The sequence below is a fragment of the Cygnus atratus genome, chromosome 2 (genome assembly GCF_013377495.2).
Source record: "Cygnus atratus isolate AKBS03 ecotype Queensland, Australia chromosome 2, CAtr_DNAZoo_HiC_assembly, whole genome shotgun sequence".
Classification (NCBI taxonomy): domain Eukaryota; kingdom Metazoa; phylum Chordata; class Aves; order Anseriformes; family Anatidae; genus Cygnus; species Cygnus atratus.
In genome coordinates, this window is record NC_066363.1 from 49,806,225 (window position 1) to 49,820,622 (window position 14,398).

The following is a 14,398-nucleotide window of genomic DNA, read 5'->3' on the forward strand; positions in this document are numbered from 1 at the left end:
TGCTTGGGATCCACTTCGTGTGATGTTTTGTTGCGTGGGTGAGTGCAATCTGTGTGAACCTCCTGTGCACCAGGGAGTAGCAAGACCTGGTTGCCTAGGAGGAGCTGCTCTTTGAGAGGCAGAGCAGAGCCGTACTGGAAACCCAGGGGAGGCTGAGATCCCTCCCCACAGCTGCCAGCTCCCTCCTTTGCCTCCTGGAGGTGGGCCCTCCTGCCGCGGCCCTGCTGTGGCAGTTCTCAGGGTGGAGCTGAGAGGGGTGCTCAGGCAGGAGCCCTCTCCCAAATAAACAGGTACAGGCAGTGCCCCATGGTGGATTTGGCTACACAGCAGGTCCTGGGCTACCGAGCATGACTAGTCCTGGCACAAAGGGGTCGTTCCTCTCGCAGCCGATGGTGAAGAGTGTGCTGGTGTATCGCAATGGGGATCCTTTCTTCCCGGGGCGCCGCATTGTCATCAATGAGAAGAAAGTGTCCAACTTTGAGGTCTTCCTGAAAGAAGTGACAGGTGGGGTGAAGGCACACTTTGGAGCCGTGCGTAACATCTATACCCCCCGGGCTGGGCATCGTGTCCGGCAGCTGGAGGAGCTTCAGAGTGGAGAGCAGTATGTGGCTGGTGGCAGGGAAGCCTTCAAGAAACTGAAGTGAGTGGCTGAAAATTGACTTAAGATTTATATGGAACTTGAATACCAGCATTTGGGGTTTTGCACTGTGGCAATACTTGAGACCTCCCCCCATTCCCTGCACCCCTTTTATTAGGCATTGCACAAAACGGACTAAAAGGCCGTGTTCTAAGGCAACAAGAAAGTTAGGTATTTGTGACAGAAAATACTGCAAAAGAGCTTTGGAGGTGAGCCATAGAAAGCCTGCTATAATCATTAGTCTCACAGTGCCTTCTCCTTGACATGGTGATAGAATTGGAGAAGCAGTCCTTTACCCTGAAGGTCATGCTGTATTGGCATGTTGCTGTGATGGATGTGCTTCATGGAGGGATAAGTGTCAGTCTTTGTGCTCAGTGTTAATAGGGAGAAAGCTCTAGAAAGGTGGAGTGTTGACAGTGTTGTAGCAAAGTTGATGAGCCTGGGAATTTAATTCCCAATTTTTCCTTTCTTGCTTATTTTTTAAAAGTCTAAAATATTCTACTAAACTGTCCACATCTCCATCCATTTCTGTTCATTTGGCTTTCTTATGATGACAATAGCTGAGTTCCTCCTGTTCTTTAAAAGATGACTTTGCTTTGTTTTCCCTGTGAAGACACCAAGAATTAAACTGATATTTTCTCTATTTTCTAGTGACTGACTAGGAGAATATCGTGGAGCAGATCTGTGCTTTTATGTGTGGTTTCCTGAGTGGCTCTGAATGTGATCAGTAATGATTCTTAATTCTGGCAGTGAATTTTGTTGTCTCAGCTGCCTAATTACAAGTTTTGTTCAATCTTTGTGTGTGTTTTTTGTACAGCTCATTTTAAAAAATAATCTCAGAATTAGGAATCCCTTTCTGGGGGTGGTTGGGAATTTATATGGTAAAGTGCCCGCTCTACAGAACCTTGCTGTCTTGATCATGTACCATTTTTCAGGAGAGCTCGGTATGTTTCAGAATAAAGCTCTGTGTGTAATGAACAGGTTTTCTATCAGCAGCCTTACCATTTTTGTCACTGTTTCTAAAAAGTTATTGAAGTGTCTTGGGCTTCAGTGGCAAAGTTAGAGAGAAGATGTATGACAGGTTAAATATAAGCCCCTTTCCCACGCTGCTCTCTTCCATGTCAAATGCAGTGCTCAATTCAAGAACTACTGTATCTTTTGGTATTAAATTTTGTGGTCCTGTGAATGGGTTAAAGCTGTTAGTTCTCAGCACGTTTCACCTCTCTAAATGTGTTTTATGTTCAAGAGACAGGCTAAAAGTAAGTAAGTGTTTGACAGTAGCATGCACTGTGTAGACAATTGAGTGCCCTGGATTTATTTTTGATGGGAAAATGCATTTATTTTTATCATTTCATATTTTACGATCAGAGTTTTGTGGTGAGAGCTTTTTGGACTTTTATGATTGCAACGTGCAACAGGATACTGAAGTATTTAAGGTCAATGAAGAAAGTACCTTCAAAAAGGCTAACTTAAAGCACTCAGTAAAAGCAGGCTTTTAGATATATATCCCTTGATAGCATGTGATAGTCCTACACTGTGGGAAGGATGAACTGGATGACAAGATCTTTTCTGTTCTTCTGTTCAGAGTTAGGGTTCTTCACTATTAGTATGTATTTATATAGTACTGTAAAAGTAGGGAATGCTTTTACAAGCATTATTTAAGGCAGGCTGGATTGTTTAATGTTGAACTTGTTCTTAACTAGATTGTAGACTGATAATTAGGGGTCCTTCTTAGCCAGACAGGTCAGAGGAGAGGAGGGGTCAGTTGAAAGGATTGCTTTCTGGAAGAAATTGGAAGAATTAGAGAAATGAATGTATGTTTCTGTATGTTTCTGTATGTGTCACGGGCAAAGATAAAGTAGTTGCATCTGTGGGAGACCAGAGCTTCTGTCATAAAGGATCTGACTCTGGTCTTATAGCAGCAAGAATTTGTACGTTTTTACTTTTTTTTTTTTTTTTTTTCAGTGATGCTTGTCAGATTCGTTTGTGATAGACTAAGCAGGGCTGAACTTTGGACTGACGACTTGTGGCACCCATGTGTGGGAGCGTAATAGAAAGGAGAGAATATCCAAGGAAAAGCAGGAGCTGAAATTGTCATCATTCCACTTCAAGTGGTGCATTTGTTTCTTCGCAGATGCCGTATGCTGAGACTGAATCATTTTTTTCCCTGTCCTCAGTGAATTCTAAGCTTAACTGCTTTCACCTTTGCCACATGAACCTCTGTCAATTTTAACATCTTGAGATAGATACTTCTGAGGTGTCTCATTCTACAGCAGTGACAGCTATGAGAAGTAGAAACAGCTCAATGTGCCTGCAGCTTCTGCAAGCTGAATTCATGAGAAGACCAGCTCGCAAAGCTTTTAGAGTTCTGATAAGGAAACGGAGTTAGTGTGGTCTGGGTACCTGTCTGTTGGCCAGTTTCAGGGTTACTCATGCTTGAAGGCTTACTTAATTCCTTTTCTTTGGAAAGGCAACATACACCTAGTCCATCACAGTGTATTTTAATTGTCACTTTTGTGTTAATGCAGTGTTTTTGTGGGAATGTGTACCCTAATGGAGTGCAGTAATGTTCAAACAGCTATATTTTGTTTTCTTGTCCAGTCTTGTATTTTGTTTATTCTTAAAATAGTTGTGAATATTCTATTCTTGCATCACAACTGCAGTAAAACAGGATATACAGTTTTCAGGTGTGTCCAAGTCATGTTGAAACACAAGTGGTACAGATCCTCTTAAACTAGCCAATGTCCTGGTTAAACTTGGGTATGGACGGAGGCTTTAAATATATCAGACTTAGGGTGAGAAACTAAGAGGCAAGATGATGACTTTGAAAACCCTGATAAACTGATATCATGCTGAGGTTTATTGATCCACCTCACAGTATTATGTGAGCTTCTTTCTGACAACTAGGTTACTGACCGTCTGTACTAATCACCAGTGATGTGAAGTTAGATGGTTATCTCTCCCCCATCTTTTGTAATGGCCCAGAGATAAATGTTTTGCTTGTTACTGAATGGAAATTTTCTTAGCATCTTCTGCGTTTTGTGCAGTGATTTATTTTTGTTGGACATGTTTTAATGACAGGATGGATGCCCACCAGCTCTGTATTTTTAATATCATTTTCGGGTTTTAGTTTACCAACTTCTTATTCTTCTTATAATCGCTATCGTGTAGATTTATATTAACACTCCTTTAAAATCTTGAATTAGTTACCATTTGTGTTATAATGAGGCATGATAAATTTTAAGAGCTTCAGTGTGAAAAAAAAAAAAGTAAAAATATTTGTACTGTGTAAGTTAGATGCTTCTGTAGATAATCAATAGTGTTGTCCTTCCACAGCTATTTGGACATAGGAGAAACAAAGAAAAAACCTGCTGAAGTCAACAATGAGGTAGGATATCTGAAATATTTAAGAAATAACCCTGCGGTTAGTATTAGTGGCATGCCTGCATTTACACCTTTTTTTTTTTTAATATATATTTATTGTGTTCAGAAATAATACAATTATCTAGCATTCTGGTTGTAATATTTCAATGACTATTGCTCTGATTGCTCTGAACATAATGGACTGACTGTCTTCCATTCTGCTTTCTGAATTGCCACATCCACTCATAAACTTTCAGCAAAGAAAAATTCATAGTGTTGTCACTGATCATTAATTTTTTTTTTTCGTTCAGAAGAGATTATTGGAATTAGAACTTTGGAGGTTTTGGACCAGGAAATTTTATTCAAAATACAATATTTTCTCTGGAGAAGAGTCATTTTTGATTGAAATGCCTCTTCCAGTCACTGCCAGTGTCAGTTGCAAATTTCTAACTAGTTCTAGTCCATGATTTTCCAACCTCAACAGTTTTGTATTAATGGCATTACACTATGACCTAATGACACAACTGCAGGTTTCAAAAAACTCAGTGGGTTTGGGGTTTTGAGACACATGACTCTGCCTTATTTTTACTTTTTTAATTCTGTATATGAATAGCAATGATTCCCAAACAAACATTTGAATTTCAGCTTCTGCCTGACAAGAAGCATCAGCTCACAAATTTTTCCATTTCTTCTGCCTTGTGCTCTCATGCCATGTTTCTAGCAATTTAATGTTTTGTGTACCAGGTGTCTTCAGACAGTAGGACACCTTGTAAAAGAAGACTCTCAAAATGGAGGGCTTATTGCCAAAATGACATTTCCTGTGATACTCTGACTCTTTTTATTCAGAGGCTGTGAAATATGACACATGCATTTTATAAATGATAATGACTTTGTAACCTGTGTTTGTTTGTTTATTTGTTCAATTGTTCAAATGGGCACAGTCAACAGGAAGATCAAATTCAACAGAAAGTCAGAGATTTGATTTACTACAAGTGCTGTATAAATTTACTGTAAATAATTTCTAGTTTATTTATGCAATTGACAAGAGCATTGTAGAGAGAGCTTTGTTTTTTTGTGTAGTTCTTCATGTCTCCTTTTTTTTTTTTTCCCTAGAGGAAATAGAACAATTTTCAAAAATAGGAAAAACTAATTCAACACTGATGAGTCAGCATTAGGGTTATGCTCTGTTTCTGAGGTGTATCTAAGAATTAGCAACATATCCACACATATGCACTGCCTTTCTGATATCCTTTATCCATAAATTCAATTTTTGACCTACAGCATTTTCTTATTCCAGCCCTGAGTCTCCTTTGATTAAACTTTGTGAATTTTGCTGAAACTATTTACTCATGATACTACAAGGTGGACAGACAGAATCAAGTAATTCATATCACTTTTAATTGTGATCTTAGTAACAGATCATATTTATTTTTTTCAGTGGGAAAAGTTTTGTACAATAACTATACTGCATTTATCTGAATCTTCAACACAAAAGATAGCTCTGAACCTAAAGAAACCCCAACCTTTGGGTGTATGAGCAGTCTGTACTATTTTTTTTTCTGAACATCTGAATTGTGGATAGTACCATACTTTATGCTAAAACATTATCTAGGTGATATGTATCTAGGAAAAAGAAAATGTATCTATCTAACAAAACTAAATACTAAACAACACTAAATGCTAAACAATACTAAAAATTTATCTATCTAAAAAAAACAGTATCTATCTAGGTATCTAGGAAAAATAAAATGATTCTTATCTATTCAGGACAAGAAAAAGATAACCTGAGACAATCGCTTCAAATTATCTCTGAAAATGTGTTTGGTTGCATTCACTAATTTGTGCAACTCCCATTAATAGTGTGTAGTGTGACTAATTCCATATGCCTGTTGGTGAGCAGGTAGTTGTCTTCATGAAAGAATATTAACCAAGTTCTGATATTACCACTTATCAGGATAACCACAAGGCTTGCTACTTTAAGGCTAGTTTTAAGTCTGTTGATTTTGCTGCAAATCCTTAACAGACTCTGAGGATTATTTTATTATACATACATTATATGTATATACGTATACAGAGATTCTGAATATAATAGAAATTCTTTTCACTTAGAGAACTGGTTGTAGAAGTTGTTTCCATTATTTACAGTTGCATGTTTGGTAAGAGAGGCTTCTGTTACTTCTGTATTCAGTTCTTGTTGTATTCTGAACACTTTTGGCTATCTCAGGGCTTTGAAGTAAACCAGTATAAGCTATCTGTTACATCAGATTTTTTTCCTCCTGTTTGACTAATATTTGCAATCTCCATGGTCTCTGTGAAGAGTTGAGCTCTCCACGTTAAGTTTAATTTATGTAATTGATTTATTTGAAGAGTCCTAAAAATGAAATAAAACATAGTACTGGTCTACAGATTTTTATCTGGGCCTACAGAGAAATTTGTGGGTCAGATCTGAGTCATAGTGTTCTGGTGGGCTAAGAGGGTGGGGGCAGGCTCACTAATGCACTCACAGACAACTCCAGGCTAAAATCAGGGTGTGATCTTTGCCAGGACAATTCCTGGTCTCTTTGTGCTGGTGCTGAAGTATTAACCAGCTCTCCTTCATTAGCTCCATTTCTTTTTTTTCTTTCTTTCTTTCTTTCCTTTTTTTTTTTTTCCTTTTTTTTTCCCCCAAACATTTTTTCAGATGTGATAGAATTTACCAGGGCTCTGGACCATGGGCTATTCGCATGATCTCAGTAGTGCTGCAGTTAGTCTGAGCCTTGAGACAACAGTAACTGCTCTTAAAGCATGCTCCTTAGGGTTGCCTCCCACCTTTCTCACCTGGCAGCCACTCAGCTCTCACAAGAAACTGGTCTTTCTCTGAACATGACCTCAAGGGTAAGCAATCACAGATTTTATTTATTTTATTTTATTTTATTTTATTTTATTTTATTTTATTTTATTTTTCCTCTTTATTCCTGGTGGTATGTTCAGAATTGATGATTTTTTTATTTTTATTTTTTGTCATTGTTGTTCCCCATTGGAGGAGATGGTCTTGAAGCTATTAGTGCTGGCTTGCCCTAGACCGAGTGTTGGAATCACACTGAGCCTGGCCTAGTGGTGATGACAGTCATTTCTCTGTACGTGCATAGTACTGTTCACCAATGATCTGGAAGGGTTAAATAGATGCCACAGGATTAGTATTTGGAAAATACATGGTCAACAATTAAGGATGGTATCTTCATGCTTATGTACAAGCAGATGAATTCTGGTTGTATGAAGCACACACTTCGGCATTTCCTACCTGATGAGTGTTTCTCAGTGTAGGTTTTCCTCCAGTATAACAAATATCTACTTCCAATTCTGGTTAGTGAAGAGAGAGGCAAAAGGAATAAAAATATGTAGTCACTGTACATTGTGTATTTGTATGCAGCTGTAGGTTATTAGTTAAACTGCTAAATGTTTGACATCTGCTTTTGCAAGTACTTTAATGTTCTTTGAAGGCAGCATCTCACTTACTTTAAATTTGCATATAACTAGAAAATGTGTGTCAAACTAGAATTAAAAAGAAGGAATTCTTGTTCAGGATATGGTGTAAATACAGTGACCTATATTCAGAAAGAAGAATAGATGGGAAATACAGAGTGATAATTTACTAAGCTCTCTTCTCACTTTTGTCATGGAGTGACAAAACAGAGTAAGTACTCTATCAGAAATAGGTTTTTCTACTGACATCTGTAACTGTGAGTCTGGTCTTCTAGGAAAGTGTTCCTGAGGAAAAAAACAAGCACCACCACCAACAAAAAATTAAGGAATCTTCTCTATCTCAAGGCTTCCAAGAGCTTATCTAACAAAATCCCTTAGTGTCCATTCCTGTAAGGTGGTGAGATTTAACATTTAGGAATGGGTTCTGCCCCTGATGAGAGCAGTATTAGTTCTCTCTGTTATGCCCTGTTTCATTTGTAGCTGGAGCTTCTCAAATACCATGATTCTGCCTTTGCCTTACCTGACACATCTGGTGGTAACAAGGATGTACAGCTTATAGCTAGTAAGTAAGTGCCCTTTTTTTTTTTTTTTTTTTTTTTGGTGTGTCCTTTACAAATGACAAGAGGAGCTTTGGGGAAAGTTTGGCCAAGAAGTTTTTGATGTAGGTATGTTGTTACAATATATCAATGAACAAATGATGTCACACAATAATTCATTAAGCACTATCCATCTATTTAATGTGAAAAGTGGAACATGCAAATAGATGTGATTGTCTGTAAGATGGGTCAGTGCTGAAATAGCTTGATAAAGCACATTTTATTCTGTCTAAGCAGATAGATTTATAGAGAGTCTATACCACAAAATGCCTCATTATGATATCATCAGCAGACTTCATGGGCTGTCTTTGGTCAAAGAAAAATGAGGTGGAAAGAGTGTATGTATCCCCCACCAGTAGTGAGGCTCAATCATTGATAAGAGTTGCGTCTTCAAAAATATTTAAAAAGACCTCATTCGCTCTACTGATGTGAATCAGGCTTCAATGCAGTCTTCAATGAAATCATGTCATTATCTGATAGTATTTATAGTATCAATTATATATTTATTTAATCCAGTGCCTTAAAATCTAATTCTTTACCAGTCTAAAGCCGGCAAATGACTGAAGTATCTAAGTCAAATGTTCAGCTGATGGAAAAATAGTTATTTTTATTCACTAATCTATGCCAGCTGTGGACTTGAACTTATAGTCCTTTTCTGTCAAGTTTTGTGTATAAACCAGCATCAGTATGGAATGAGAGAGGGCTATTCTGTCATCTTACTGTAAATGGTGTGCTTTGATAGGAGCAAAGCACATGAAAATGGTACTTAACTTTTATTATGTTTCTAAGCAGCAAGAGCTCCAATAGATTCTCTTCATGGGAATGTCTAGTTCAGTGATCATTGACTTCAGCAGACTTTTGAGCCATACCCAGGGCAGGAAAGGAGATGGCATGCTGTAGGTTTTGAAAAAAAAAATGTTATTTTTATATACTTTATAAGTATATTGTTTAACAGTCACTGGATTGTGAGGATAGTTAGAAACCTTATTACCATCTTTGCTGTTGCAAATCATCATAAGACTGTCATACTTAGTGCATGCGATGAAGAGAATAGTTCAAGAGAAAATGGATAATTGTGTAGAAGAAAGGTAGGAGTTTAGAACAGGAAAAACCTGCAAGATCCTTTTAATTTCCGAACATCTGTCTGCATGTTGTTTAGTTTCACATTAACATCTGCTCTCAGTTCCTGGATTTCTGAGATAAGCTTTGATTCAGTAACATTTGAGAAACTGTCAAGTTATGTCTTCACAAGTTTATACCCTACTGCACTCTGCTAGAGCTGGTGGGATTTTAAAACCATGTCTTCTGTTCTTCATCCACTGTTAGGTGTATCGACTACTTCCTTGCCCATTTGTACTATACTCCACTTATCATTAGCAGCAGTGGTTTAGGTAAAACCCCTTAGTTCTCATGCTGCTGTGACACCAGAACCTGAGCGTGCCACTCAGCTCATTTTCAAAGTGCTGCACCTTCACTTGAATGGGAGTGTGTGTGACAGTCAGAAAGGTGAGCTGCAGGTAATGAAGAGGGAGTAAGAAAAGAACAAAGCAGAAATAAGGCAATGAGCACCAGTGGTAAAGAGAGACAGGCTGTCTGTATGAGCAAATTTTTCTCTAGCTCAAGTTTTTTACTGAGGTAGTAGTACTCTTTACTTTCTGTTTTGCTGTTTATCCTATCAGACAAGCGACAACATATCTTTTGCACTATACCACGTAATGGTAGCTAGTCTGCATGGAAGGCTGAAGCAAGCTTACTACAAAAAGTCTGATTTTCAATTTCCTTTTGATGGTTTCTGCAACAAGCTAATCCCCCAGAAGTGTCACATCCCATCTTAGTTTAGACTTCCGGAGGGTATTGTGGCAATAGTAAGTTTGGATTTCTCCCTACTCCCTCTTTCAACCAGAGACAACAGTAAGGATGAAAGAAGACACTTGGCCCATGAGCATGGGAAAACTGTGTGTCACTCAGCAGACGGCAGCCAGGCTCTTGGCCCCTGTCAGAGCTCTAATGCTGTAATAATATGTCTCAAAACATTTTATTGTTACAGTACTGATAGAGAAAGTAGTAAAAATATTTCATCCTAACCCAAGCTAAAGCTTTGATACAAAATATTGTTCAGATATGTATCTGTCCTTCATGTTTTTTGGCAACTGAACTTCATGTTTTGAAAGAGAGATTTGTTTTGTAGTGAAGGTGATCTGCGAATATAAATACATGTTAAATGATGTGCTTGAGGAGTTTAACAAATCTCTTGAGGAAGGATGGACCAACACAGTTACCATTTGCTTATTATAAGCTTAATTGTTTGTAAAAGGTACAGAACATTATTTTCCAACTATAATGTATGAAGAGTGGACATTAATATTTCTTTAGGCACTCTCTCTAATCTAGATGGTTTCTCCTTGTGCACTCAAAAAGATGAATTGTCCTTGGGGCTGGTTTGTGGGTAATCTGCTAAAGAATAAAACTTGGCTTTTGGATTTGCAGATTCTATGGGCAACTATTTGTTTTAAGTTCCGTGTTTGAGACAAATGTGTGTGCATCTGAAACCTCCTTTCTTTGTCTGGCTTCGTATGACCAACAGTTTTTTGAACATACTGAAGTAAATCATCTTTGCAATTCATTATTATAAAAGTAAAGAATTGCAGGCACCTAAGAAGAGTTGATGTACTTTGATATCGAAGAACCTGTCTCTTTCAACAGGAAGAACAAATGAAGATAATAGTGTCTCTATGAAACAGATTTGGTTTCCTAAGTTTATAGTAGGCCTGTGTTAAGCTGCATTACTGGCCATATAGATAGATTTGCCCTTGGTTGATAGCAGACAGATTTTCTTAGTTAGTAACAACACTGACTTTTTTTTTGTTTGCACTTCATTTTTTCTCCTGGGCTTATAGGACAAGGTGATTGTGTGGTAAACACTGACACAAGTATCTTTTGTGCAGCTCAGGATTCATTGTCATTGCACTTGGATCTCTCTTACCAAGTTATATTCCAGAAAAAGTTTTATAAAGGTATTTAAGAAAACTTTACATATATTTCTTACTCTACATAAGCCATATCTAGATCTGGATCTATATTATAGAGAAACAAGGGTGACGTAGACTCCTTTCCTCAGGTTCACCATTGTTTTTTATGATGTTTAAGCAGTTGGGACAATGCTATGGAAACATCATGCTCCACACTTTGTAACATATTTGCCTATTGATAGTGTATTTATAACAGTATTGCCCTTTGATTGGGAGCAGTAAGTATAGGCAGTGAGTATGAAAATTGGCACTGTAAGAGCTGGTTGGTTGTAGGCAAGTGTTGGGCTAGTTGAGGAAGGATCTCATTAACCACATTCTTTGAGTGGTGGGTTCACTTTGGAGTGCTGTCATTTAGCATTACAAGTGACTGTGTATATGTATGGTCTTGGACTGCCAGATTCAGTGATGCGTGTCAGGGGCCCAGGTGTGAGGGATGCACTAGGGTCTCTCTGCCAACCACCCACCAGAGGTTATCTTGCCTTTCATAGAATCACAGTATGGCTTGGGTTGGAAGGGACCTTAAAGATCATCCAGTTCCTCCCCTCCAGGAGGATCTGTTCCATGATCTTCCCAGGCACAGAGGAGAGGCTCACCGATCTGTAGTTCTCTGGGTCTTCCTTTCAACCCTTTTTAAAAATGGGAGTGATGTTTCCCTTCCAGGACTTTTCAAATATGATGGAGAGGCTTGGCAACTACATCAGCCAGTTCCTTCAGGACCCTGGTATGCATGGCATAGGACCCCATAGACGTGTACCTGTTAAGTTCCATCATGTGGTCTCGAACCTGATCTTTGCTTACAGTGGGTGGGACTTTGCTCCCCCAGCCCTCATCTATGGGTTCAGATAACTCATCACTGTTCCACCTCCACGTTTCTTGCGTGATCACCCTGGGTATCCTTCTGCAATTTTATTGCCTGAAACTTAGTAGGTGTTTCTTGGTCACTTTTTTCCTGTGATACATTCCTTTTTTTCACTGTTTTACATAAGCATGTTTTGATGTTATTCTATTTCATTTGCAGATTCTTCTTTTATAGGTTGGTTTAGATGTGGTCATATTTGGAGGAGTATTTGTAGAATACAACAATTAGTATTCTCACTAATGGTTTTTCAGGGGATTAGTAACAATTCCTCAAAACTTTCATGCATTTATGACCTGAGTATTTGCATCTGTATGCAACCCCAGAACATCCCTCTGTAGCGAAACAGCTTGATAATTACAAGGATTTGAATAAGTGCTTTAATATTTTGAAACTTTTTCATTTCTTTTTCGGATTCAGTGCCTGTCAGTCCCTCATGCTGATCACAAGCTGGATGACACAATCATGTGCTAGAACATGCAGTGGAGTGCATTTGCCTGCTGGGGGACTTCACAGAGTGTGTCTGGTCCTTTGATGAAGTGTAACTGCAGAACAAGATTGTGACTGGCAGAATGTGCCTCCTGCTGATGGTCTCAAGCTGCAGCACATCAGCTATGGGATCTTATGGGGCAGGCATAGTTTATCAGCAGATCCCAGTCTAGGTCAGTTACGTGCTCCATCCTCGGTGGGATGCTGGATTAGGAAGGACTCCCTAGCATTGTCCAGTGTCAGCTGAAGAGGCAGGCACCTTGACAGGGCAGTGTGAGATGGAAAATACAATGCTTGAGACTTGATAGGTCAGAATTTACCATTAGAATTTTCCTCAAAATGCACCTGAGAAGTTGCTATAAAAATATTTTGAGGAGTTGTCACTTCTGTTTCCCTCTGTTCCTCCACATTTTAAAATGTAATTTTTGTAGTATCATTTAGGTCAATTATTTCTTCTGTATCCGTTAGGTTAATTTTTCTTTCTACAGTGGAGTCTCCACTCATCTGTGGGCAATTATATGATTGTATGAATCTGTAAAAATTGAATTTTTAAAGTTTATAATGTCTTGACTTCACAAATGATTGTGATATATTAATGCTGGATATACCTTGTCTCTAACACAGTCATATATTTTTCCAAGTATGCTCTCATGAAAAATCTCAGTACTTGTAATTATTGTTTATTTCCAACCTAACATTTATCATACCCGAGACTTCTAATCATGGGAAAAAAGTGGCTGTTTTTCAGTGAGTGGTCTCTTGATTCATTTTAATTTTTAGCTGTCAATGAGAAACGTTTCATCCGTATTTTCTCTGTACAGGATATAATTTTCTGAGGGTAGAGTGCCTGGAAATCACAGAATGGTTAAGGTTGGAAAGGACCTCTGGAGGCCATCTGATCCAACCCCCTGCTCAAGCAGTGACACCTAGAGCAGGTTGCCCAGGAACATGTCCAGATGCCTTTTGAAGATATCCAGGGAGACTCCACAGCCTCTCTGAGGAATCTATTCCAGTGCTCAGTCATCCATACAGCAAAGTGCTTCCCAGTGTTTGATGGAACTTCCTGTGCTGCAGTTTGTGCCCACTGCCTGTAGCTCTGTCACCAGGCACCACAGAAAAAAGCCTGGTTCCATCTTCCTCGCACTCTCTCCTCAGGTATTTATAGACATTGATAAGATAGCCCTGATAAGAGCCTGCTCTTCTCCAGGCTGAACTCCAGTCCCAACTCTCTCAGCCTCTCCTTAAAGAAGAGGTGCTCTAGTCCCTTGAGCATTGTGGTGACCCTCCATTGGACTCTTTCCAGTACATCCATGTGTCTCTCTTGTACTGGGAGGCCAAGAGCTGGACACAGTAATCCATGTGTGACCTCACCAACAATGAGTAGAATGCTGTCTAATAAATATCTTAGAAATGATCCCAGTGTGTGAAAGCTACAACCATTTGATGCCAAAACAATCTATACTCACAGGAATAAGTTTTTTCCTAATAGTTAGAAAGAAACAAATGCAAATTGTGGTACCCAAAATTACTGTATACAGAATATTCACGGCTGGAAACAAACTGTGTATAAAGGTCCACTTTATAATTCTATGCCAGTATAAAAACCCTCTTGGAAGTTCACATCTGAACAGCTTGATTTCTTCTGCTGCTGGTAGGAGACTGAGTGAGGTACTTCTCATTTTTCTGATGCTGTATATAATTAGGAGTTCTATAATTAGGAGTATGGGGAATAAGACTATCAAAATGCAAAGATAAAATAATTATGATATACATCTTTAATCTCCTGAGCAGCATCTTTAATAGTTAAACTTTATATTACATTGTTTGGTATTTAGTATCCTGGTAACATAATTAGCAAAACAAGTCATACAAAACAGATGCTCTTCCCGAGTGTTCATAATCTAATACCAGGAGGAATCAGAGAAGAAATGACCAGACATCCAGGTAAAACAGAGCTGTGTCCTTT

The 14,398-nt window shown here is 38.5% G+C and overlaps 1 protein-coding gene across 1 annotated transcript in view; it reads left to right on the forward strand.

The window, feature by feature from the left end:
* Positions 1-347: 347 nt before the first annotated feature.
* Positions 348-14,398, forward strand: part of DCDC2 (doublecortin domain containing 2) — a 64,103-nt gene continuing 50,052 nt past the window's right edge. Inside the window, 2 exon segments of the mRNA XM_035549610.1 lie at positions 348-640; positions 3,974-4,025. Coding sequence (XP_035405503.1) covers positions 348-640; positions 3,974-4,025 — 345 coding nt within the window.